This window comes from Myotis nattereri, assembly GCF_964212035.1.
Source record: "Myotis nattereri genome assembly, chromosome: X".
NCBI classification, from domain to species: domain Eukaryota; kingdom Metazoa; phylum Chordata; class Mammalia; order Chiroptera; family Vespertilionidae; genus Myotis; species Myotis nattereri.
In genome coordinates, this window is record NC_138078.1 from 108,308,549 (window position 1) to 108,332,410 (window position 23,862).

At 36.1% G+C, this 23,862-nt stretch overlaps 1 protein-coding gene across 3 annotated transcripts in view; it reads right to left on the reverse strand.

Annotated features, from left to right (window-relative positions):
- The window catches only part of KLHL13 (kelch like family member 13), a gene marked incomplete at its 5' end in the record, with an annotated part of 119,668 nt that overhangs the window by 9,619 nt on the left and 86,187 nt on the right, over nucleotides 1–23,862 (reverse strand). For all 3 annotated transcript variants that reach the window (XM_081081137.1, XM_081081138.1, XM_081081139.1), the window contains 3 exons: nucleotides 278–1,073; nucleotides 14,204–14,400; nucleotides 15,164–15,296. In XM_081081137.1, coding sequence (XP_080937263.1) covers nucleotides 278–1,073; nucleotides 14,204–14,400; nucleotides 15,164–15,296 — 1,126 coding nt within the window. The remainder of the gene's footprint in view (nucleotides 1–277; nucleotides 1,074–14,203; nucleotides 14,401–15,163; nucleotides 15,297–23,862) is intronic.

Below are 23,862 nucleotides of genomic sequence, written 5' to 3' on the forward strand. Positions count from 1 at the left end.
AATTTAAATTAGCAGGATACACTTTGTAGTTAAACCTTCAAGATGAAAACCATACATACTGTGCAAATCAAATATTTTGCAACATATGGATGAATCTATGAGATATTTTTTGTACCATGGCCAATAATAGATGCCCAGATAATGCATACTGTTTGCCTCTGATAGTTTCTATGAAAAAACAGTTTGAAATGTAACCCTAACTACACTTTTTTGTCTTTCATGTTAAAGAACTGTTTATTTTTTTATTTGACAAGAATTTCAGGGTAAAGAAACTTACGAAGTTCACCAGCTGCATTTCGCCCACCAACTGCATACAGATATCCTTTGAGGGCACTTAGGTGGAAGAAGGTGCGCTTTTCATTTAAAGATGCAACTTGCATCCATTTATTGTATCGAGGATCAAATCTGAAGACTGTATCGACAGCGGTTTTTCCTTTTGTGTCATAATTACTCTGTCCTCCAACGACATAGAGGAAATTTCCAATGACGGCAATGCCATGCTGGTACCTTGGGGCATCCATAGGGGCTAATGATTTCCATTCATGGGCCTTTTCATCATACATGCGCAATTCCTTGCTGACAACCAGCTGCTGCCTCAGCACTCCTCCTAGTGTAACCAAATGAGTGGTGTCAGACCGAATGGCAGTCCTGTCTGACTGCATAACTGGCTGCATGTATGGCATCATTTGGTAATTGCTGGCTTCCAAAAGGAGATTCACACAAGTATTGTCAGTTCTCATGAAATCCACGGTTTGCACATAATTAATCAGCTCTTGTGGTGTCATCAGTGGAAATCGTATGTTCTTCATTAATTTTGCAGCAAAGTCCATCCGAGGCTCTTCCAATCGTAGCCAGCGACAGGTAGCCTTAAAGAGCTCAAGTTCAGTGCAGTGCTTAAGGCTATTACTGGAGAGCACGAAGGCAAGACGCTCAAAGGGGAGTTTCAAGAACTCCCCAGTGCTCAGCAATGCAGGAAAATTCTTCAAGACGAAACTGTTAACGTATTTATCCACTTCTGTCAGATTGTAGGTGTTGGCAATCCGCCCAACTTCAACACAATTGTCTAAAGTGACCTATTAAGCGAATAAAAAAATTAAAACATGACTACTTCCATGACACTCACATCCGGATAACATAAATACCTGTTCTGGAAGAAGAATAAATGATGCTTTTTATTGTCCATATAGATGCTAATAAAGATTCGTAACTAAATACATTAATCATCTAAAGAAAATTCACAAACCAACTTTACCTAATCCAGTAGAAGGGTGACTAAAAACATATAATCATTCAAAATCAGTAGGTTAGAAGTTACTCTAAGAAAAAATGTTATTAGTTGATTATGGTCAAAATAATTACAATAAGTCCTCAATATTGTCAATAGGTTCTTGGAACTGCGGTGAAAAGACATATAATGAAACCAATTTTACCACAAGCTAATTGATATAAACAAGAGTTCAACTCCTACTGCATCTCACCAATGTTATAATGAAACGACATTATTCAAGGACCTGCTGTATTTTTCTCTCCTGAAAAATGTGTTTCCCTCCCCCAAGAAATATTAATAAAATTCTGGCCAGATGGATATTTTGATAAAATAGAGGCTTATTCTCGTGATCATGGTATCTCCCCTGCCAGGTAAGTATTGAGGCTTATTCTCTTATAATTCATCTCAATCCTCCTTTCATTCATGATTCTTAAAAAATAACACAGCTAGAAGATCCACTAACAGAAAAGTTATAATACCTTATTCTTATACAGCAAGGCCATATATAACAAACACTCAGCCAACATCACACTCAGTGGTGAAAAACTGAAAGCTTCTCCTCTAAAATAAGGAACAAGACAAGGATGCCCACTCTCACCACTTTTATTCAACATAGTTATGGAAGGCAAGAGAAATAAATAAAAAGCATTCAAATTGGGAAGGAAGAAGTAAAAGTGTCACTTTTTTCATATATATATATAATATATATATATAATATATATGTAATATATATATTATATATATAATATATATATATAATGTCTAAAGATGCCACCAAAATACTATTGAGACAATAAACAAATACAGTAAAGTTGCAGGATACAAAATCAATGTACAAAAATCCACTGCTTTCCTATATACTAACAATGAAATTTCAGAAAAAGAAATGAAAAAAATTTCACTTGTAATTGCAAACAAAAAAATAAATAAAATACCTAGGAAGAAAATTAACAAAGAATGTGAAGGATTGTATACTGAAAACTACAGAGATTGAAAAAGACACAATAAAATGGAAAGATATTCCATGTTCATGGATTGGAAAAAATCAATATAGTTAAAATGTCCATATTACCCAAAGCAACATGCAGATTTAATGCAATCCTGATCAAAATCCTAATGTCATTTTTTTAAAATATATTTTTATTGATTTCAGAGAGGAAGGGAGGGCTAGAAACATCAATGATGAAAGAGAATCATTGATTGGCTGCTTCTTGCATGCCCCACACTGGGGATTGAGCCTGTAACTCAGGCATGTGCCCTGACCAGGAATTGAACTGTGACCTCCTGGTTCACAGACTGACACTCAATCACTGAGCCAGGCTTGCTTGGCCCCAGTGTCATTTTTTTATGAAAAAGGACAAAATACCCTGAATAGACAAATAATCCTGAGAAAAAAGAACAAAGCTGGAGGTATTATACTATCTGACTTCAAATTATACTACAGAACTACGATAATCAAAACAGCATGGTATTGGCAGAAAAAAAGACACACAAATCAATGGAACAGAATTGAGAGCCCAGAAATAAAACCACATATATATGGGCCAATAACTTTTAATATGTTTTTATTGACTTGAGAAAGAGAAGAAGGGAGAGGGAGAGGGAGAGAGAGAGAAACATCAACCCAAGAGAAGAACACTGGTCAGCTGCTTCCTGTACATACCCCTACCAGGGATTGAACCCACAACCCAGACATGTGCCCCACCCAGGAAACAAACCATCGACCTTTTGGTGCACAGAATGATGCTCAACCAACTGAGCCACAACAGCCGGGCTGGGCAAATAATTTTTTACAAAGGAGGCAAAAATACACAATGGAGAAAAGAAAGTTTCTTCAATAAATGGTGCTGGAAAAGTTGGAAAGCCACATGCAAAAGAATAAAAGTAGATTACAGTTTGGCCCCATGTATACATATCAATTCAAAATTAATCAAAGACTTAAACATAAGATCTGAAACAATAAATTACACAGAAGAAAACATAGACTCTAAACTTATGGACCTTGGTTGTAGAGAACATTTTATGAATTTGATCTCAAAGGCAAGGGAAGTAAAGGCAAAAATAAATGGGACTATATCAAACTAAAAAGCTGCACAGCAAAAGAAATCAACAATAAAACAAAAAGGCAACCAATTGGATGGGAGATGTTATTTGCAAACAACAGTTCCAACAAGACATTAATATCCAAAATATATGAAGAACTCATACAACTCAACACCAAACAAGCAAACAATCCAATTTAAAAAATGGGCAGATGACCTGAACAGATATCTCTCCTAGGAAGACATACAAATGGCCAACAGATATATGAAAATACTAGAGGCCCAGCGCACGAAATTCATGCACTGGGGAGGGGGTGTCCCTCAGCCCAGCCTGCACCCTCTCCAATCTGGGACCCCTCGGGGGATGTCTGACTGCTGGTTTAGGCCCAATTCCCATCACAATCCGGGAGTGCTTGCTCCCAACCATTCGCCTGCCTGCCTACCTGATTGCCCCTAACAGCTTCTGCCTGCCAGCCTGATTGCTCCCTAACCATTCCCCTGCCAGCATGACCGACACCTAACTGCTCCCCTGCCAGCCCGATTGCCCCCAACTGCCCTCCCCTGCTGTCCTGGTTGCTCCCAACTGCCCTTCCCTGCTGGCCTGGTCACCCCTAACTGACTGGTCAAAAGTGAAAGGAGAAAAATCATATTGTTAATGGTGGGGAGAGATCCTCATCCCCTCCTGTTGCTCGTAGGAGTGAATTTTTTGCAATATCCTGAGAAAAAGAATTTTCTGAGACTCACATGGGAGAATGAGTGATTTTTATTTGTGTGGAATAAAATCCGAGTTTCCAGAGTCCAATTTCCTCTTGCCCCACCATAGAAGAAGTGTAGCTGTGGCTTCAGCAGAGCTAAAATCAGAGCCAGTGTCCAGAGTTTCATTTCCATAACTGATCAGTGTCCAGTCCTGCCTCACGCTAGCTTAGCTTGTGTTCCCCACTGTAATCCATTAGTCCATTGTATGTGGGGACTACATGGCTGTGGGCCACATGGGCAAATGCAAGAGAGCCAAGAGCCACAAGAGCCAGGAGCAAAAGAAAATGAATTACTATTTTGGGGGGATTATGTATGCCCTAATTTTTGAGGGCTTGCATTGGGCCCACCCATTCTTGCCAATCCATGGTTTTCCAGTGATTCGTAGGGAATAGGCTGGTGGTTCCCTGGGGAGTGTAAACTTGCAGCTTCCTGGTGAAGCTGCCCAGATGGTCATGCTCATAATGTTTGGCCTTCCTTTTGTTTCTTTCCTATTATTAATAACTAGCTAATTACAATGGTATCAATATCAGGAAATAGTATGCAAGAAATAACTCAAAACACAAGCCTACCATACAAATGTCTGTGTATGTATACAAACACAGTAACAGGCAAAGTACTCAAATGTTTTTTAATTTAGTCAGGATGTGTGTTCACAAATGTCACATAAACCACATTAATGCACTGTATGGTTAACAGATTGGCAGATGGTTAAGAGGAAATTGGCTAATCCTTCTATTATTCTATTATTTAAAAGTTGAAATGATACTAAAATCATTACTCCTCTGCATGAAATAACATCTCTAAGGTTAACACACACACAAGATAGATTGATTGCTCAACAATTTGAACTCTTTTTAGAAACTGACTTGATTTACAGAAGTCACCAAAAAGTTTTAAATGTTTGTTATACTTAATAGCTATGTATTAGAAAAATATCTAAAATAGAATCATAACACAAAGTTACTAGAAAAAATAAATTAACCACTTATGGAAATTTGAAATACAGTTAGTTCAACACTGTTCAATACCTTGGATTTCTAATGTAGTCAATAAAAAGAACATTTTAATCCAATTTAACTGTGACAGGTTGGTGTCTCTTATAAGTTTAAACTGTGTAAATCGAGTTACAGTTACTATCCAATTGCGCAAACTACCTCAGGTAGAAGAGATTCCTGTTTAGTGTAAGGCAAGCATGTCAAACTCAAAGGCTAACATGGGCCAAATAAATAAGGTTTAAGTTATGTGGGCCACAGAAAAAAACAAAAGCTTCAATTTTCATAGAAATGTAGGTTTATTTTGATAGAGACATGCTGAATACAAAGGGCTGAAATAAACAAGTAATCATTAACATAAATTAATAGAACATTTTAATAAAAATTACTGTTTTTTTCTTGAAAATTAACTTACCAGACACTGAATAACTGCACAAATTAATAAACATAACACAAATAAACCTACTTTTCTTGTTCTCCGAAAACAAAATATTTCCTGTTGCGCACACCAAACAAGTCAACCCAAGACTAATGACATGGCAATCGGCTGCTAAAATATTCGCTGCTAGTTTCAGTGGAGAGAAATGGTGCTCCTGCCCGTAAGGTGCGTAAGGGAAATGAATGCAACACGATTATAGTCATTAGCAAACGTTGTAGTTTGTTATTACTAATTATGTATAACAGATATTATAAAAATTAAGTTATGAAATTTTTACTAAAATGTTTCTTACACACCGTTATATTGGCTGGGCCACATAAATACTTGTTGTGGGCCATATGCGGGCTGCAGGCTGCGAGTTTGACATGCTTGGTGTAATGGATCTATTTTCTGAGGCAAGTAAGAAATACTAGTAGCCCTCCCTGGAGCAAGGGCAATTTGCATTTTTATACACATTTACTAGTATAAATAAGCAATAGCTGATAACAACACAAAAATAACTCCCAAATGTGCAGATTCTCATCATTATGGATATGATTGCAAATACAAACAAAAATTGGGTACTTTACATAGGCAAAATGATACCATCATTTGTTAGTCATCAAATTTAAAGCATTATAAAATAAGCCAAGATGAAAAATTAGCCCTAGCTGGTTTGGCTCAGTGGATAGAGCGTTGGCCTGCTGACTGAGGGGTCCCAGGTTTGATTCTGGTCAAGGGCACATGCCAGGGTTGCTGGCTCGATCCCCAGTAGGGGGTGTGTAGGAGACAGCCGATCAATGATTCTCACTCATCATTGATGTTTCTATCTCTCTCACCCTCTCCCTGCCTCTCTGAAATCAATAAAAACATGTTGTTGTTTTTTTAGAAAAAAGATTAAAACCGAACTGTGTAATTTAGAAATGGTATCAAGGTATTTAGTTCCTTCCCCCTTTTCTCTTCAACTTTATCCAATAAGAAAACAATTACTAAAATAATAGGATACAGAAATATACCTTTTATTTGAGGGCATTTGGAAAATATGAGTATGCTCAGATACAGACCCCACAGAACTGGAAAAGACTTTGACAGACCACCTAGTCAGTACAGATAGCTGCCTCCTCTTTTCTTAAAAATCACTAGAGAAAGAAATTCATAACCTTCCAACTTGTCATCTTCTTGATAGATGGACTAAGCAGTTTCTATAGCTCATGTACAGCAGCTACCAACCACACTGTGGGTATATAATAAAGGTTAAATACTATAATTATAAGCAATATAAAAATTAAAGATGTGATAGATACTACTAAAAATAGAATACTGTTGAATTGACAGTAAATTACTAAAACCTTATTAATTTTAAAAAGAGACTCGGATAAAAAATATGTAATAGAAAATTAATTTGTATGAAGTGCATGTAATCAAAGATAAAAAACTAATTGTAGACTATAAAGACTTTAGAAGCAAAGTCTAAAATAATCATTAAAATAATAGTTAATATAAGCAGGTCAAAAATGATAGAATAATGGTAAACAATTTTTGGGGAAATGCAGGATTATTCAGTGATTGTTCATTTCAATCCACTCCTTAGTCATTATTATTAAAAGTACTTCAGCTAGCATATCCCCAAATATTTGTCCTAGCTTGACTTAATATAATGGACATGTGCAGTAACATAAACATATAATGTAACTCATGTATATATTAGAATATATTACATTTTTAAAATATGAAGTTTAAAGCATATTTTTAAAAAATTGTAAGTGTAAAAGAACTCTAATTTCATCTGAATATATAAAATTCCTGGCCAAAAATTCCAAAGAGCTATTATGGAATTTAATTTAAATAATTACATTTACATTTTAAAGGACAGAGAAGCAAAAAATAACAAAATTTCTGAACCAATAAAAATGATTTTAAAATAATCAAGTACCCATGTAAGTTTTCTTGATATAAATTATTCTATTGCAATCAAACAACTTTCAGTTCCTAGCATCATAATTTTCAATGTGGCATTTTCATTAACGTACTGGTACACATTGCTGCTATATTAAATTCAAATTAAATAAAATTTAATATACTTTAAATTAAATTTAAATAACCTACCCTAAATTAAAACTCATATCATACCCAATGCACCCAAGCATTGTCATTAACATAATTTGATATTTTAATAACAGGTTTCATCAGAAATCTGTGATGTTATTTTGTTGAAGTCAGTATCTTACACAAATAAATTCCCTTTTAGGAAAAAAACCCACAAAGCAAAAGTAAACGAGTATCTGCTTTTGTCTTCTCAAGGGAAATGCAAAGACTAAGAAATTAGCTGGCAAATTCTGGGGGACTCCTCAGACTTTCAATGCACCAAATTCTCCATGGTGCTGTATAGTTTCTTAAAATGACAGCCTGACATCTAGTACCTCTAATGCAGAGAGAGAAAGCATGTCCATAGAAAAAGGCGGGGAACAAATCAAACAAGCTACTTTGGGGGACAGAGGATATCTTCCCCTGGGTCTCCTTCCATAGGTGAGGACATCGCAGGACATAGGGAAGGGACATTTTGGTAAGAAGAACAAAAGGATCATTAAAAACCAAAAACTTTCCTCTCAATTTTTGTCTCTCTTCAGATGCTAAATGTCATTTGAGGTGGATACTGACAGTATCTCCAACTTGGAGAAACCTATTCTCTTGCTCCTTTACACTTAGAATGCACTTCCCTTATTTGGATACAATATTAGATATTACAATGGTCTTTTGGGAGGAAGAACTGTTTTGAAGCCAGGCTGAGCCTGTTCTTCCCTTACAGAGCCTCACATGACAAATGGAAAAGAATAAGGTGGTTAAAGCTATAGGCAGAAATGATATGTAACAGTAAACACAGCACAGTCTGGGTACCAACTAATCAGAAGAGATCCTCAGCCATAAATAAGCAGTATATGGGCATTACCTGTTCAATATCAGCCTTTGCATAAGAAAGTCATGCTTGGTTTGGTGGGGAGGGAAACAGTTTGATTCATTGTAAAATTACCTATGCATTTTTTTTTCTAATTTGCATTGAACCTCCCCAAAGCAAACAACAACAGCAACAAAAGGTATCTGGAATGACATGTTTGTTGTAATTGTTATGGATAAATACAATTTAGATTAAATAAGAAATGTAAATATATGTACTATGCAGGAAATCCTTACATCTAGAACATTCCCAAAGCTTGCTGCTGATATCATCACCAAGCAGCAAAAGAAACTATCTTTTCTAGAAACATCTGATTCTGTTCATGTTTTTTTCCTTGACAGAACCCCTTTCCTCTGCCTTTTGCCTCACCACATTATACACCTCTTTTGTTTTCCGCCATCTCCAAATTTTCGTTTTATTCAGTTATCTCAATAACATTTCTCTGTATTTCACTGTGAGCTCCTCAACCCAATAAAAAAATCATTGGTAGAACCAATTATATACTGGTATCAAGGAAAAAACAAACACAGGGAAGGCCTGGGGAGGGGCTGAGAGTAGGGTAGCAGGGGGTTAGTGGGGAGACAAAGGGGGACATCTGTAATACTTTCAACAATAAAGATAAATTTTTAAAAATGAGTTTAAAGAAAGTATCACCAAGTCAAAAGCACAATTGCATTTTAGTCTGTTTAAATATGCCTTTATATAAAAATAAAATGGTTTTTTGCTCACTTTCATTCAGTATTGTTTATTTTGTATAACTGTATATTTAAATTGCAATTTTTCCAATTCAATTACAAATGTCCTATTTCAACAGCCTTAAGTTAAATTGGTTTTTGTGGGCTAGCCTGTAATCTTCCATAATAGTAATTCTGTGGGGCAAATGCTAGATGTTACAAATTCTAACTTGTAAACAAATATAATAAACAAAAGAATTTACAACCTGTTTGTAAATCAGGGAATGGCTGCATGCTATTTAGCATGCTGTAGTTATGCAAAGTCATAAGGATAAAAGATGCCATTTTAATGGGCATATAACTAAACAAAGGTAATTTTCCATTATCTCCATGATATATGAAAGTAAACATTTTTAGTTTTACAGAAAAGTTTACCTATTCTGCTTTATATAGTTCACTGTCATTTTTTGTATTCATTTCATAGTCCTTCCTATAATTACCAAGAATATAATATAGCAAGGACAAAAGCACCAGATCTTATAAACTATAATAATAACCACCCTAAGAAAAAAGTATTACCGCAAAGGATGTCAGAGTTAGGAGGAAAGTGGTTGATGTTCTGTAACAGAAAACCAATGTCTCTAGCCCACCAAACACAAGTGTGGCTTTAGTAAAGTATTTAAAGTTATCATTCAAAACTAATATATAATGCTTTGTGAATTTTTTGCTGAGTCACATTTAATGTACCAGTGCTCCTCATCATCCATACAAATGATTAAGAATGGGGTGGAATAGAATTGTATCAGAGCTAATTATTTTTTCTAAGAGCTCCAATCCAAGTTTTGTTTCATTTATGTGGATTATAAGCACCCTATATCATTAAAAATATAATCCTGTTCCCTCAAAATGTTTGGTTTAAGCATGTAATCCTTAAAACATGAGATTGTTAAGTTTAAAATTATCTATAATAACTTAGCTTGTGGGAAAACTAAAACCAAATCTACCTTTGAAAAATATATGATCTTGAAACTTAAAGTTCTTATAAGTAGAAAAGGCACCCAGGGCTACTGCTTTTTCTGATTCACTTGATTGCTAAGAAAAGGGAAATAGCCCTGACTGGCTTGGCTCAGAGGATAGAGCGTCGGCCTGTGGACTGAAGGGTCCCAGGTTTGATTCCAGTCAAGGGCATGTGCCTTGGTTGCGGGCACATCCCAGTTGGGGGTGTACGAGGCAGCTGATCGATGATTCTCTCTCATCGATGTTTCTAACTATCCTTCTCCCTTCCTCTCTGTAAAAAAAAATCAATAAAATATATATTTTTAAAAAAAATTTAAAAAAAGAAAAGGGAAATAGAGTGAGGCTAAACATTTAAGAAATGGAATGCATGAAAGAGGAATAAAGGAATAATTGTATTTTACACAATCCTTAAACTAATAATATACCAACTTTTCTCAAAAATTCTCATGGGTTTTAAGAGGGAAGATTTCCACAGTAAAGTCACACAGACATAGCACCCAGGATGAAAGATAAGTAAATATAGGGTGTCCTAAAAAATGTATGCATACTTTAATAGCTGATTTCTATTACATTTTCAAAATAAAATGTATTTTAATAAACACTGCCTTTATAATTATTCAAAGTATGTATATATTTTTGGGGATACCCTGTAGAATGGTGGTCAGAAAAGTGGTGTTTCCTCAAAGTTCATACGCAAGCAAGTTCTAAAACCATTAGAGATAGGAGTCAACTATACCACAAGTAAGCTTTCAGGGACAAGCCTAAAAATGAGTTTTAGGATGTCCACAGAGGACACTAGGAGTGAAGAATATAATCTTTAAGACAATATTAACTTTTCATTAAAATATATAGCCCTAGCCGGTTTGGCTCAGTGGAGAGAGCATTACCCTGTGGACTGAAGGGTCCCGAGTTCCATTCCAGTTGTGGGCTCGATCCCCAGTAGGGGGTGTGCAGAAGGCAGCCGATCAATGATTCACTCTCATCATTGAATCATTGATGTTTCTATCTCTCTCTCCCTCTCCCTTCCTCTCTGAAATCAATAATATACATATATATATATATATACATATATATATATATATATAAAATGTAAGCATTGTGTTATTAAATTAGACATACATTTTTAAAAGCATATATATATGTCCAAAAGGTAAAACATACAGTTATAATAAATGCTTCAAATAGGTTAAGAAATCAACATCCTAATTACAGAAAATGTGTCTATATTGCAAAATTACTGTGATATCAATTTCAAATAAATTTGTTTTTGATAAGGTAGTTCCATCTTTAACTTTTTAAAAAATCTTTATTGTTGATGCCCAGCTGGCATGGCTCAGTGGTTAAGCATCGACCTAAAATTTTTTACTGTTGAAAGTATTACATATGGCCCCTTTTCTCCCCCATTGGCCCCTTCCAGTCCCCCTCCAGCCCCCTTCCCTGCCCCAGGCCCTCACCACCCCACTGTCTGGGTCCATGGGTTATGCATATATGCATACAATGTTTTTGGTTGATTACCTCCCACCCACTCACCCTTCCCCACCTCCCTAAATAGAGTTATCTAGAACAAAATTATTTTCTAATACTGTTAAATTTTTATAATCATATACTTTTATACCTTTTCATAAATTGTGCTTTATCCAGTTTGGTACGTTTCTTTCAGGTAAAGGAACTGATCACAACCAATGTCTAAAATTATAAGGACTAAACTTTGATATTTGATAATAAATAAGTCAATGATGTTGCTTGTTAATGATTAGTTCCAAAAAAAAAAAATCGCGACACTGTGCCTAGTTTGGCTTAGGATGACCATATGTTGCTAGGATCAAAGAAAAGCAATAAAAAATGTAAGCATTGTGTTATTAATAAATTAGACATACATTTTTAAAAGCATATTCAATACAATTTACTTTTTCTTGAAATGAATTTGCTATATGATGTCAATGCACAAAACTAGAGGAAAGATGCTTATAGCTCTTGAGGGGAATGGGCTTGTATGACTAAATTAAAAATTCATTTAGTACCCAGATTCAATAATGACGACAAGCAGTATCTTGGGAAATAAACTTCACTTGGGCTAGTTGAGCAATGGAGAAGACAATACAAGTCAACACTACACCATGCTGCCATAAAATCCTTAAAAATAGCAGTTAGTTTAAAAGATTAAAAGTAATTGTGAGACACCAGTCTGAGTACTTTAGAATGGCAATAAACAAACAAAACACACTTTCAATAGGCCAGTTAATGAACTGTTGGCTGACTTTAAAAGATAAGGGGCAGCTTATTAATAAAACCATTAAGGACACATTCACTTGAAACATAGGGTTTTAAAGATAAGGCTCCATGCTTAATAAATGTAATTTTGAAGGCTTAACAGCAATTATTTACCAATATTAAAATTGGTATGATGTAAAATCAATTATAGGAAAATGTATTTTCTATCAATATAATAAATTATAAAACATATCAAAATTTACTATTGTCACAATTTTCAATCACAAAAGCAATCTTCTTGGCAATATTTCTTTGCAACCAAAATATTCTGTTTCCCAGAAGAAAATGTAAAAATCTCAACCAAAATAAGGCACTGTGTTCAGGAACCAGATAACTGCTAAACAGTTCATTAGTTGGTAGTTATATGTGCTCTCTCTTATCTATTAAAGAGGGCTAAAAACAGTTCAATGGGTCATATGTTTTGATAGACTCAAAACTTATATTCTTAAAGGTTTATATATAGTTGTTAGTTCTTTTCAAGACCTAGATCCCATATTTAAAGGAAGAAAAAAGATTGCTGAGCCTATTTGAAAAGGCTTCTAGAAGTTCAAATTATGTTTCCCCAGAATTCTATTTAACTTCTGTTGTATAGAATCATTAAGGTGAATAAATCCAAATTAAAATATATAATACTAGAGGCCTGATGCATGAATTTGTGCATGGGTGGGGTCCCTTGGGGTGGCCTGTGGGGATTGGGCCCAAGCTCCTGCCCCCAGCCTCGCAGCCCCGCAGCCCACCTGGCACCTCACCTTGGCCTGGCACCAACCCCTCACCTGCTCCACCATCCTACCTACAAGGCGATCAATTGGGGCCGGGCCCCCAACCCAGCTCCCTCAGCTCCTGGGAACTGAGCAGCGGCCCCACCTCCTGCTGCCACCACTGGTTGCCATCTGCAGGGTAATCAATCAGGGCCAGGACCCTCACCGCCACCACTGGTTGCTGTCAGCAGCGTGATCGGGCGGGGCAATCGGGCCCCCACTCACACTCATTTTGGCCTGGTGCCGCCCGCTTACCTGCTCTACCATCTTGCAGCATTCCTGCTCTCATCAGGGTCCATCTGAGCCAGAAGCACCTCCACTGCTGCCCACTGCCAATACCGCATCACTGACGCCTGCCATGTTCCGTGCCACCCCCTGGTGGTCAGCACATGTCATAGCAAGTGGTCAAACTCCCAGTCGAGGGGGCAATTTGCATATTAGGCTTTTATTATATAGGACTAAAGGCCGATGCACAAAAAGTCATGCAAGAGTAGGCCTTTCTTCCCCTGGCTGCCGGCTCTGGCTTCCCTCTGGCACCTGGGTCCCAGGCTTCCCTCCTCTGGCCGCTGGCAGGCACCTGGGACCCAGGCTGCTTCCCTGCTCTGGCCGCCAGGACCTGGGCTGGCTTCCCTTGGGCCGCCCACAGTTACCCAGGACCAGGCTAGCTCCCCTCAGGCCACCTTCAGGCACCTGGGTCTCAGCTTTGTCAGGAAGGATGTCCGGAATTATGTCCGGAAGGATGTCTGGTCTAATTAACATATTACCCTTTTATTATTATAGATTGTCAAGAAGATTAAGGTATATATTGTTATCAAATATTATTATTGTCTGGTGTCATCTGATTATACAGAAGGCTTTTATTAAATTACTGTCTTTTCTAAATATACACCTGTACTCTTTTCCTCTCAATTTGTTTCCAAACCACACACTATACGACATCCCTCTCTAATGGCCAAAGTTTTACATGTGTAAACAAAAGATTCATATGTGTGCTCTAAACAGGGGACATCAGAGTCTACTGCAGAAAAGGATTTGAGGATTTGAAAATATCTTACCCCAGATATGAGAAACACTTTGCAGAAGTCCAGAACCGGCAGAATCTGTAGAAAACTGGCAGCTTCCAGTGTGTCTTGAAGGTTGTCCATATTAAGAGAAAGTTTTGCAGTATAAATGAAATCAATAATTTTCCTTAAACCGACTTTGCTCACGCCATGAAGCTTAATGCACATTAAATCTTGTTCTTTCATTCCGCCTTAAATAAAAAGACATTCAATTAAATGAAGACAGAGAATTTAATTAAGGTCAAACTCACTACTGCTGCTAATTAAATACAATAAAATAAAAACAAGTTTTATTCTGTGTGAGCATTCATGTCAGTTAGGCTTCTGCATAATTTATAATTAAAGAGTATACTTTATTTTTTTAAAAAACATTTTTTTAATATATTTTATTGATTTTTTACAGAGAGGAAGGGAGAGAGATAGAGAGTTAGAAACATCGATGAGAGAGAAACATCGATCAGCTGCCTCCTGCACATCTCCCACTGGGGAAGTGCCTGCAACCCAGGTACATGCCCTTGACCGGAATCGAACCTGGGACCTTTCAGTCCGCAGGCCGACGCTCTATTCGCTGAGACAAACCGGCTTTGGCTAAAGAGTGTACTTTAAAGGAGTATTTCTATACTAATGTTCTCCTGTCACTTCGTATCTTTTGATGAATGAAAGATTGTAGTAGTGGGACCCAGAGTCTCTGATGCCCATTCATATATGTGTCTGGGGGGGGGGGAACGCTGTGAAATAAAGGAGGACGGAGGTATGAAAGAGGTACATACATTTCTCAAGTTTAAAAACACCACCCACAACCACACTTACTCGTTGTATATTCCTTTTGAAACTGTTTCTTCTTATAAAGACACAGACCAAAAGACCTGAATGAACTTTAGAAATTAAAAAAACCTGAACACATATTTTTCATATTGTTGTAACGTGGATGCAGAGTTCAAAAAGGTAACCTACCTGTGAACATAGCCTTGAAGTAATCACTGGCAGAGGCCATCATGACTCTATGCACAGGGAAGGCATCATCCGTGTCACCTGGCATCAGGGTCACATCACAAAGCAAGCCTTCATGTCGAAGCTGGTCAAAGCCCTACAACACGAACATGAGTTGCACCACTAATCAAGGTAAAATGGGTATACAAATCTCCATGTGTTAAAATTCTGTTTACATATTAATGTGAGTGCCATCTATTTGGAAAGTAAAAATAATAGAATAATTACTCAGAAGACAAAAAAACTGAACAGCTTACTTGATATTTGATTATATTTAATTCACTGTAGATAAAATATAACATTAAGACTAATTTAAATTAAGAACAAATAAGAAGAGAGCTATATTCATTTGCTTTTTTACACAAATGTTGGCTTTTACCTTATTTTGGAAAACAATTACCAGGTATACTTTCATTTCCCCATGTGCAGAATTATGGTGTTAGACTAACATTCTTTCCATAATAATATATTTATTAAGAATCCTTTTACAAACCTTATTGAGATACATTGTTTTTGTTTTGGTTTGAGGAGTTGTTTGTTTTTTTGAGAAAGGAAGGTAGAGAAACATTTGTGTTGGCTGCAAGGTAGGAGTTCCTTTCTACCAACTAGAATGTTCCATCTCCTTGAGAATAGGGAGGGTGTCTTAGGTATCTCTGTACTCTGTACATTGCTGCTGCTTGATCAATTATCTTTCAAGTTTCAAGTTTGGGATTTAATTATCTTTGGAAAAAGGAGCCCAGGAGACCTAACAGGAGACATAATTGTCCCCAAATACCTAAAGTCTAGTGGGGAATTAATAGGCTAGCAACCACAGAACAACTAAGCAGTTGTTTCTTTGGTCCTCTCTGGGGAGAATGAAACACATTAAGTTTATAATAGGAGGGTAAATGCACAAAAAAGAGAGAATACACAATCTAACAGTGAGGCTCAAAATGAAGATTTTGGCAATATTGAGTCTGCAGTTTCAAAAATGGAAATGTATTTTTATAAAAAATCATGAGGATACTCATGCAAATTACTTTCTAATAATCAAATGTAATATAATACAAAATGTAATACAACAGAAACAGCAAAGATTACTCTTCACCTTCATATTTTAATGACCTCAAATAAAACTTTAATTTAAAATTGTGTTTCATGGATTTACAAAGCAAAAGGCATGACATACCAAAAAATGCAGTTTTAGAAATATTGATCCTACACATATGTATGTAATCTAAACCTCAGTCTAAATGTTTTCTCATCATAATTTTAAAATTGCTTTTTAAAGAAATGCTTGAATCTACAGAACTGGAACTTCAAAGAGATAATGTGATCCAGTCACTTTCTCTCTGGAGAGATATATATTTTTATTCCAAAAATATTTATACAACATACATATGTATCATATTTTTCTCTCTCTAATAGTGATTGACATATGTTTTTGCTCACAAATATCAAATCTTTCAGAAATGCTCCTTTCCTTTATAACATAAACATTATATACCCCATCCTCGCTATATTCATTGTTAAATCATCTCCTATTCCTGTTACTTATTAAAAGTAGATGTAAAAAGAGATGCCGATTTTAGGGGAATATTCTAATGCAGAAGGCAAGAAGTAGCTTTTTGAAAATTCATATATGCGGTCTAAATTGCAATAAATGTAAGTGGGTTGCCTTTAAAATGTAGATGAGCATTGGAAAGTACTGAATGAAAGCTCTGTGGACCAGATGGGATGGTCAAGCAATACAGAAGGAGGGAAGGAACCATCAGCTAGAAGAGTTGAGGGACTAGCATGTTTAAATTCCCCAGTGCTTAGCACTTGCTTGGAACTTAATAAATGTTCAACTAGTAAATGAACAAACAAACTAAATGTTCCCCTATAACCCACCACTTGGTATTTTAAAACCATGTAGTCACAATGGGAAGAACTATAATTTTCTGACAAGCCTGCTAGAAACCAGGAACTTTATTTGTGAAACTTCTCCCGATAATAATAAAATAAATTGTACCTATAGTGTTTATTTGTGGTAAACTGTACAAGCCAAGATAAGACAAGAGGAATTGAACCAAGGTTTGGGCGGGAAGGGGAAGGGAGGTTGGTTCCCAAGGGCTTCCTTTTTTTTCTCCCTCAGATAAATTTCAGATTAAAAAATTAAATGTTTACTTGTTGTAAAAATATGAAAGAATATAAATAGAAAACTAAAAGTCCACCTCTTCTAAGTACCAGGAGTAACTACTGTTAACAGTTTAATCTATAATAATAAAAGCATAATATGCTAATTAGACTGGATGTCCTTCCAGACCTGGGGCTGAGAGGGAACCCCAGGTCCCGGGTGCCAAAGGGGAAGCCAGTGCCGGCAGCTAGGGGAAGGAAGGCCTACTCTTGCACGAATTTCATGTATTGGGCCTCTAGTATATATATAATTGACCCTTGAACAACATGGGGTTGAACTGCATGGGTCCACTTATACCTGTTTTTGTTTTGTTTTGTTTTTTCCAATAAATACTGCAAATGTATTTTATCTTCCTTATGTGTTCCTTGATAACATTTTCTTTTGTAAAGCTTATTTCATTGTAAAATACAGTATATAATACATATAACATGCAAAATACCTGTTAATCAACTATGTTATTGGTAAGGCTTCCAGTCAACAGTAGACTATTAGTAGTAAGTTTTTGGAGGCATCAAGTAACATATGGATTTGTGACTGTGCTGGGGAAATAGGGATGTCAGCACCCTTACCCGGGTTGTTCAAGGATCAACTGTACTTCTAGACGTGTGTGTGTGTGTGTGTGTGTGTGTGTGTGTGTAATCTATCTTTGGCTTGTATGTATACAGGAATTATTTTTTTAATATTTTTTTACTGATTTCAGAGAGTAAGGAAGAGGGAGAGAGAGGGAGAAACATCAATGATGAGAGAGAATCATTGACTGGCTGCCTCCTGCATGCTGCACACTGGGGATCGAGCCCAAAACCCGGGCATGTGCCCTGACCGGGAATCGAACCATGACCTCTTGGTTCATAGGTCAATGCTCAACCACTGAGCCACACTAGCTGGGCGAAGAATGTGCACTTCTAAAGAATTAATAGTCACTAGCAAGTTAAAGCATATGGTTTATCTTGTGAATTTATTACACCTTGGGTACTGGCTAAAAAGAGAGATGTCAAATACCAATGAAATGAGACTAAGTACTGAATGCTGCCTTATTTTATTTTGAATCTTCTTTGAGATATATGTAGATAATATTTTGAAAGGTAATCATGGCTTATTCAGCCTAAAGCAATGATTTATTTTCTTCAGTCAAAAATAAAAAATAAAACTTCTTGGCTCATTTGCAAGCACTCCTGAGTTTCAAACATTCCTACAAATATTTTATACTGGAAATTGAGCATCATGATCTATGTCATTTCTCATTTGGTCCATACTCCATTAAAATTACTTGTTGAGGTATATATTCAATCCTCAAATTCTGAACAACTCAGCTAAGACACCAGGAGCTTTTACCCCCTGCACAAACTTGATAATTTTGCTTCTCTTTACAAAATCTTTTTTAAAAAAGCACACCTCTAATCTTTCTCAATATATTCTGGAGTCCCCCCAAAAAGGAAGCTGAGGCTCCTAGATCACTTTTGGCACATTCTGAGTATCTTCTCTTATAAACAATTTATCTGTCTTTAGCAAACTGTCTACTTTTGTGAGGTTTTGCATTTATTTTCAGTGCATATAGTTTCCCTTTCTATCTGTTTCACAGCCTTTATTTTCATATGCATAAATAAACAATCTCACTCTCCAATTCCATATTTGCCAATTTTATTCCTGATTATTGCTATCTTTATCCAAATGAGATGTGTCAATTCAGACTTTTTTCAGACAGATTCTAAATATTTTGTTTGTATGTGGTTATCTGGATAGCCTAGCTCTGTCTAAAGAAAAAAAAAAAAACCTAAAATTGCTTTTACAACATAATTTGTTGTACAGAAGCAGGCAGTCATTTCTCTAAACAACTTTTCTATAGTTAAGTAGTCACTTAACATCATTGATAGGTTCTGTGACTTAAAGCAAACCAACATATAACAAAACCAATTTTACCACAGGTTAATTGATATAAACAATAATTAAATTTCTATGGCATCTCATCAACATTATAACAAAATTATGTTGAATGAAGCAATGTTATTCCAGGATGCTGTACGCTAATCTTGTAGAGAATGCACACATTTAAAAAAAAAGGTGGTCGCCGAAACCGGTTTGGCTCAGTGGATAGAGCGTCGGCCTTCGGACTGAAGGGTCCCAGGTTCGATTCCGGTCAAGGGCATGTACCTGGGTTGCGGGCACATCCCCGGTAGGAGATGCGCAGGAGGCGGCTGATCAATGTTTCTCTCTCATCGATGTTTCTGGCTCTCTATCTCTCTCCCTTCCTCTCTGTAAAAAATCAATAAAATATATTAAAAAAACAAAAAAAGGTGGGAGGGGCCATTCTTCTCCAAAATTTTCATCTTCCCTCCATATAGCAGTCTCCTGCTATCCACAGTTTAGCTTTCCATGGTTTCAATTATCTGTGGTCAACCACAATCTGAAAATATTAAGTGAAAAATTCCAGAAATAAACAATTCATAAAATTTAAATTGTATGCTGTTCTGAGTAGTGTGATGAAAACTTATGCTACTCTGCTTTGTCCTGCCTGGGAGAGATGTGAATCATCCTTTTTTGTCCACTATCTCCAGGCTGTATATGATCTCCACCCATTAGTCACTAGGAGCCATCTCCATGATCAGATCAGTATCATCAGAGAGAGAAAGGGAGAAAGGGAGGGAGGGAAGGAAGGAGGAGGACAGACCACATTCACATAACTATTATAGTATATTGTTGTAATTGTTGAATTTTATTATTGGTTGTTGTTAATCTCTTACTGTACCTAATTTATAAATTAGACTTTATCATATGTATATATATATATATATATATATATATATATATATATATATATATGAAAAAATATAGTATATACTGGGTTCAGTATTATCTGTGATTTCAGGCATCCACCAGAGGCCTTGGAACATATTCCCTTGGGATAAGGTGGAATATTTTATATCGTTCACTCATATATATTTTCACTATGTAACTCTATAAAAACTCTTAAAGATACCCTGCACATTTAAAATGTGTTCTTCTATTATAAAATGATTTTTCCACCAAATTTTACTGATTCCTCTTGTCAAAATTTTAAAAACATTCCTGTCTATTTCCATATGGTAGTCCACTAAACACAAATAGAGTTGTTTTACACAAAATTGCTTACAATTAGTCTTTTAGAGTGTCTTTAAAATTGTTTCTATTGCTTTAAACTCAACTTCTTTCTGCCCTAATCCTTATCTTAGTTCTCTATTTTCCTATTTTTTTCTGGATGTTGGGTTTCATTTATGAGGGTATTGTTGTCTGTTTTCAATTTCTTACGTCTAATGTTTTCCTTTCCCTCTTCGATAGCTCTCCCCATATCTTCTGTTTTGCCTTTTTCTTCACATCCTTTTGAGGAGGGGGGTGGGCGAGCATTTTTAAAAGCTTTAAACTTACCCAGCATACCAAAACTTCAAGTACTATTAAATAGAGGTAGGCATATATGTAATACCCTGAAGGACTGATATTTTAAATAAGTTTGATAAATTTTAAAATGGCCATATTAAAACAGAAAATGATATATGTTGACATTACACAGCCATAATACAGAAATCAGATGAGCTACAAATAATTAATACCAAAAATTGGTTGGATATCAATAACTTTTAAATTAAATATAATGCCATTGTGAAAAAAGCTTGAGAGATACTGGTATTCAGGTATTAAAAAAGCAATTTGATAAGCAAATCTTTCCACTAAATTCTGCATTGGAAATAACTTATTAGTATATTCTATCTAGTTTGATCAGTGAAATTTCAAAAAATAAATGGAGTAAAAAGAAAGTGCATCTTGAGAAGAACAATACAAATTATTAATGAAAAATATGTTTTATGAACAAAGGTTAAGGAATTAAAAAAAAGAGAATTAAGCAATGTACTTCAATCTTTAAGTAGATGTAATGTATTTTATTAAAACAATACTATCACTATGTTTTTGTAAGATTGCTCTTCATTTATTTATTATCTATAATAATAAAAGCGTAATATGCTCATTAGACCAGACATCCTTCTGGATGTACTTCCAAACGACCTTCCGGATGAAGCCGGGGCTGCAAGGGAAGCCCAGGTCCCAGGTGTCTGCCAGTGGCCAGAGGGAAGCCAGGGTCCTGGATGCCAGAGGAAAGCCGGTGCTGGCTGCTGGGGGAAGGAAGGCCTACTCTTGCATGAATTTCATGCATCGGACCTCTAGTCTAAGATAAACAGATATATCAAATGAATATAGAACTTTATATTAATGTTAATTAAACTCTGCTCTCATTATATAACACTTCTTGGAGTTAAAAAAAAAACTTCTAATGGCCTTCTATCATGGCATTATATCACAATATAAGACTTTAAAGACTTCTCTAATCTTGCTCCAACTTAACTGCTCAACCTTATTTTTCATTATGTCCCTCAGTACTCTGACTCATCTTATCAGGTTGTTCTCTAGACTATCTGATTGGTAAAAACCCAGACTTATTCCTTTTCTAGTAACTTTATGCCATTGTCTTTCATGCAGAATACCTTCCGTCTTCCAAAGCCTAGTTAAAATTTGACCTCCTTTGGGGTATTATGCTAAGAGATATAAGTCAGACAAAGACAAATACCATATGATTTTACTTACATGTAGAATCTGAAAAACAAAATATATGAACAAACGAAACAGAAACAAACTCATAGATAACAGAACAAATTGAAGGTCACCAGATGGCGTGGGAGTTGCGGAGATGAGTGAAGGAATTAAAAAGTACAAGTTGCCAGTTATAAAAAGTCATAGGAATGTAAAGTACAGCATAGAAAATACAGTCAATAATATTGTAATGACTGTGGATGGCGTCAGATGGGAACCATACTTATTGGGGTGAGCATTTTGTAAGGTATATAAATGTCTAATCACTATGTTATACAACTAATACAACACTGTTATGAAACTAATATAACATTTTATAACATCTGTAATTGGAAAATAAACTGTTTTAATTGACCTCCTTTGTAACGCTATCTCTAACCAAAACTCTAGGATAATTAGATACCTGTAGTGGGTCTCAAAAGTTAGCATTTAATTATATCCTATAGATTTCTGTGTCCAGCAAAGATGAAGTTATAGGGACTGGATTTATTTTACCACTTGAAACAACTTAAAACTAGACAAAATATATGAAAAAAAGTAAGAATGGATGAAAGAGAAGGGTCTGTGCAAGTTGAGAAATGAATTAGATGAGCCCCATGATTGCTTACTGCCTGAACTTTCCAATTACAGGTAGTAGGAGCTCAGGTGAAACCTGGAATCTTCCCAAGATTAAGAGTCTGGGGAAGTTAGGTCAGCTAGGTTTTAGGGCAGAATACAAGAGGAGAGACCTGCACAAAGAGTGACAGAAATCTAAAACCAGTTTCCCTCAAGTATTTAGGAGTGTTCTAAGTGCATTTGTCTGGGGAAAGAGACATCTGCAAGAACAAACATCATTATCCAAGGCTCACAAAGAGCTGAGAATAGTTCCTATCCAAACCACAAGGACAGAAACCTTACAATTACTGGGCTTTAGGTAGAGTACTCAAAAGGATTTGCCTTAGTATTGGGGAAAAGTGTCCTAGAGAAAATGCTACTCTGGTTCTACCTCATAAAGCTAAAAGTAAATGTCTTAATAGACATTTATTAAGTATTTACCATGTACCCCACCAGTCAATCATAGACATTCAAAAACAACAAATTAGATCCTAGACCTTGGGATCTCACAGATAGGTGATATTAACAGGGACTAAGAGGGAGGAACTGAAGAAGCCACTAACTCTGCCTGGGTCACACAAACTCCAGCTTCAAAAGGCACTGAAAGTAGCTATCAGGGAATGAATCCATGGAAGAGACTGTTTAAAAAAGTCTCACTATGCTGGATTATGCACTGAATAACTATTGTGGGAAGGACATGCAATTAGGCCAAAACTAGAACTCTAATTTTACCACTTACCATTTAAGATGTATCATTATGAGTGAATAGGGATTTACCAAACAGAAAAAGTAAAATATGGGCATTTCAGGGACAGGAAATGGGTGCAAAGACACCGAAGTGTGAAGGAATAATATATGTATAGAGAACAGTGAAAAATCAGAAGTTTTCCAGGCATTTGCCTTTAATATCTGTCCCATTAATTCTACTAAGGTAAAGCAGAAGCAAAGACTGTATCACTTAATGGATAATGGATTAGAGATTGGCAAGATTGGAGTTATGGCAGAACAACAAGGACTATAAAATCAAAGCTGCTAAAAGAAAATCTTGTAAATCATGTGTATGATAAGGTATTTGTACCTAGAATATATAAAGAACTCTTCCAACTGAATAATCTATATATATAAAAGCCAAGCGACCAGAACAATGGAACGACCAGAATGACCGGTCACTATGATGCTTACTGTGGCAGCCAACCAGCCTGATAGGGGCCCTGATTGGCCTCCCCCAACCTCCCAAAGCCCCTCCCCCGATCCGGGCCCACCCCTGATCAGCCCCCCCCATCCCAATCTGGAACAG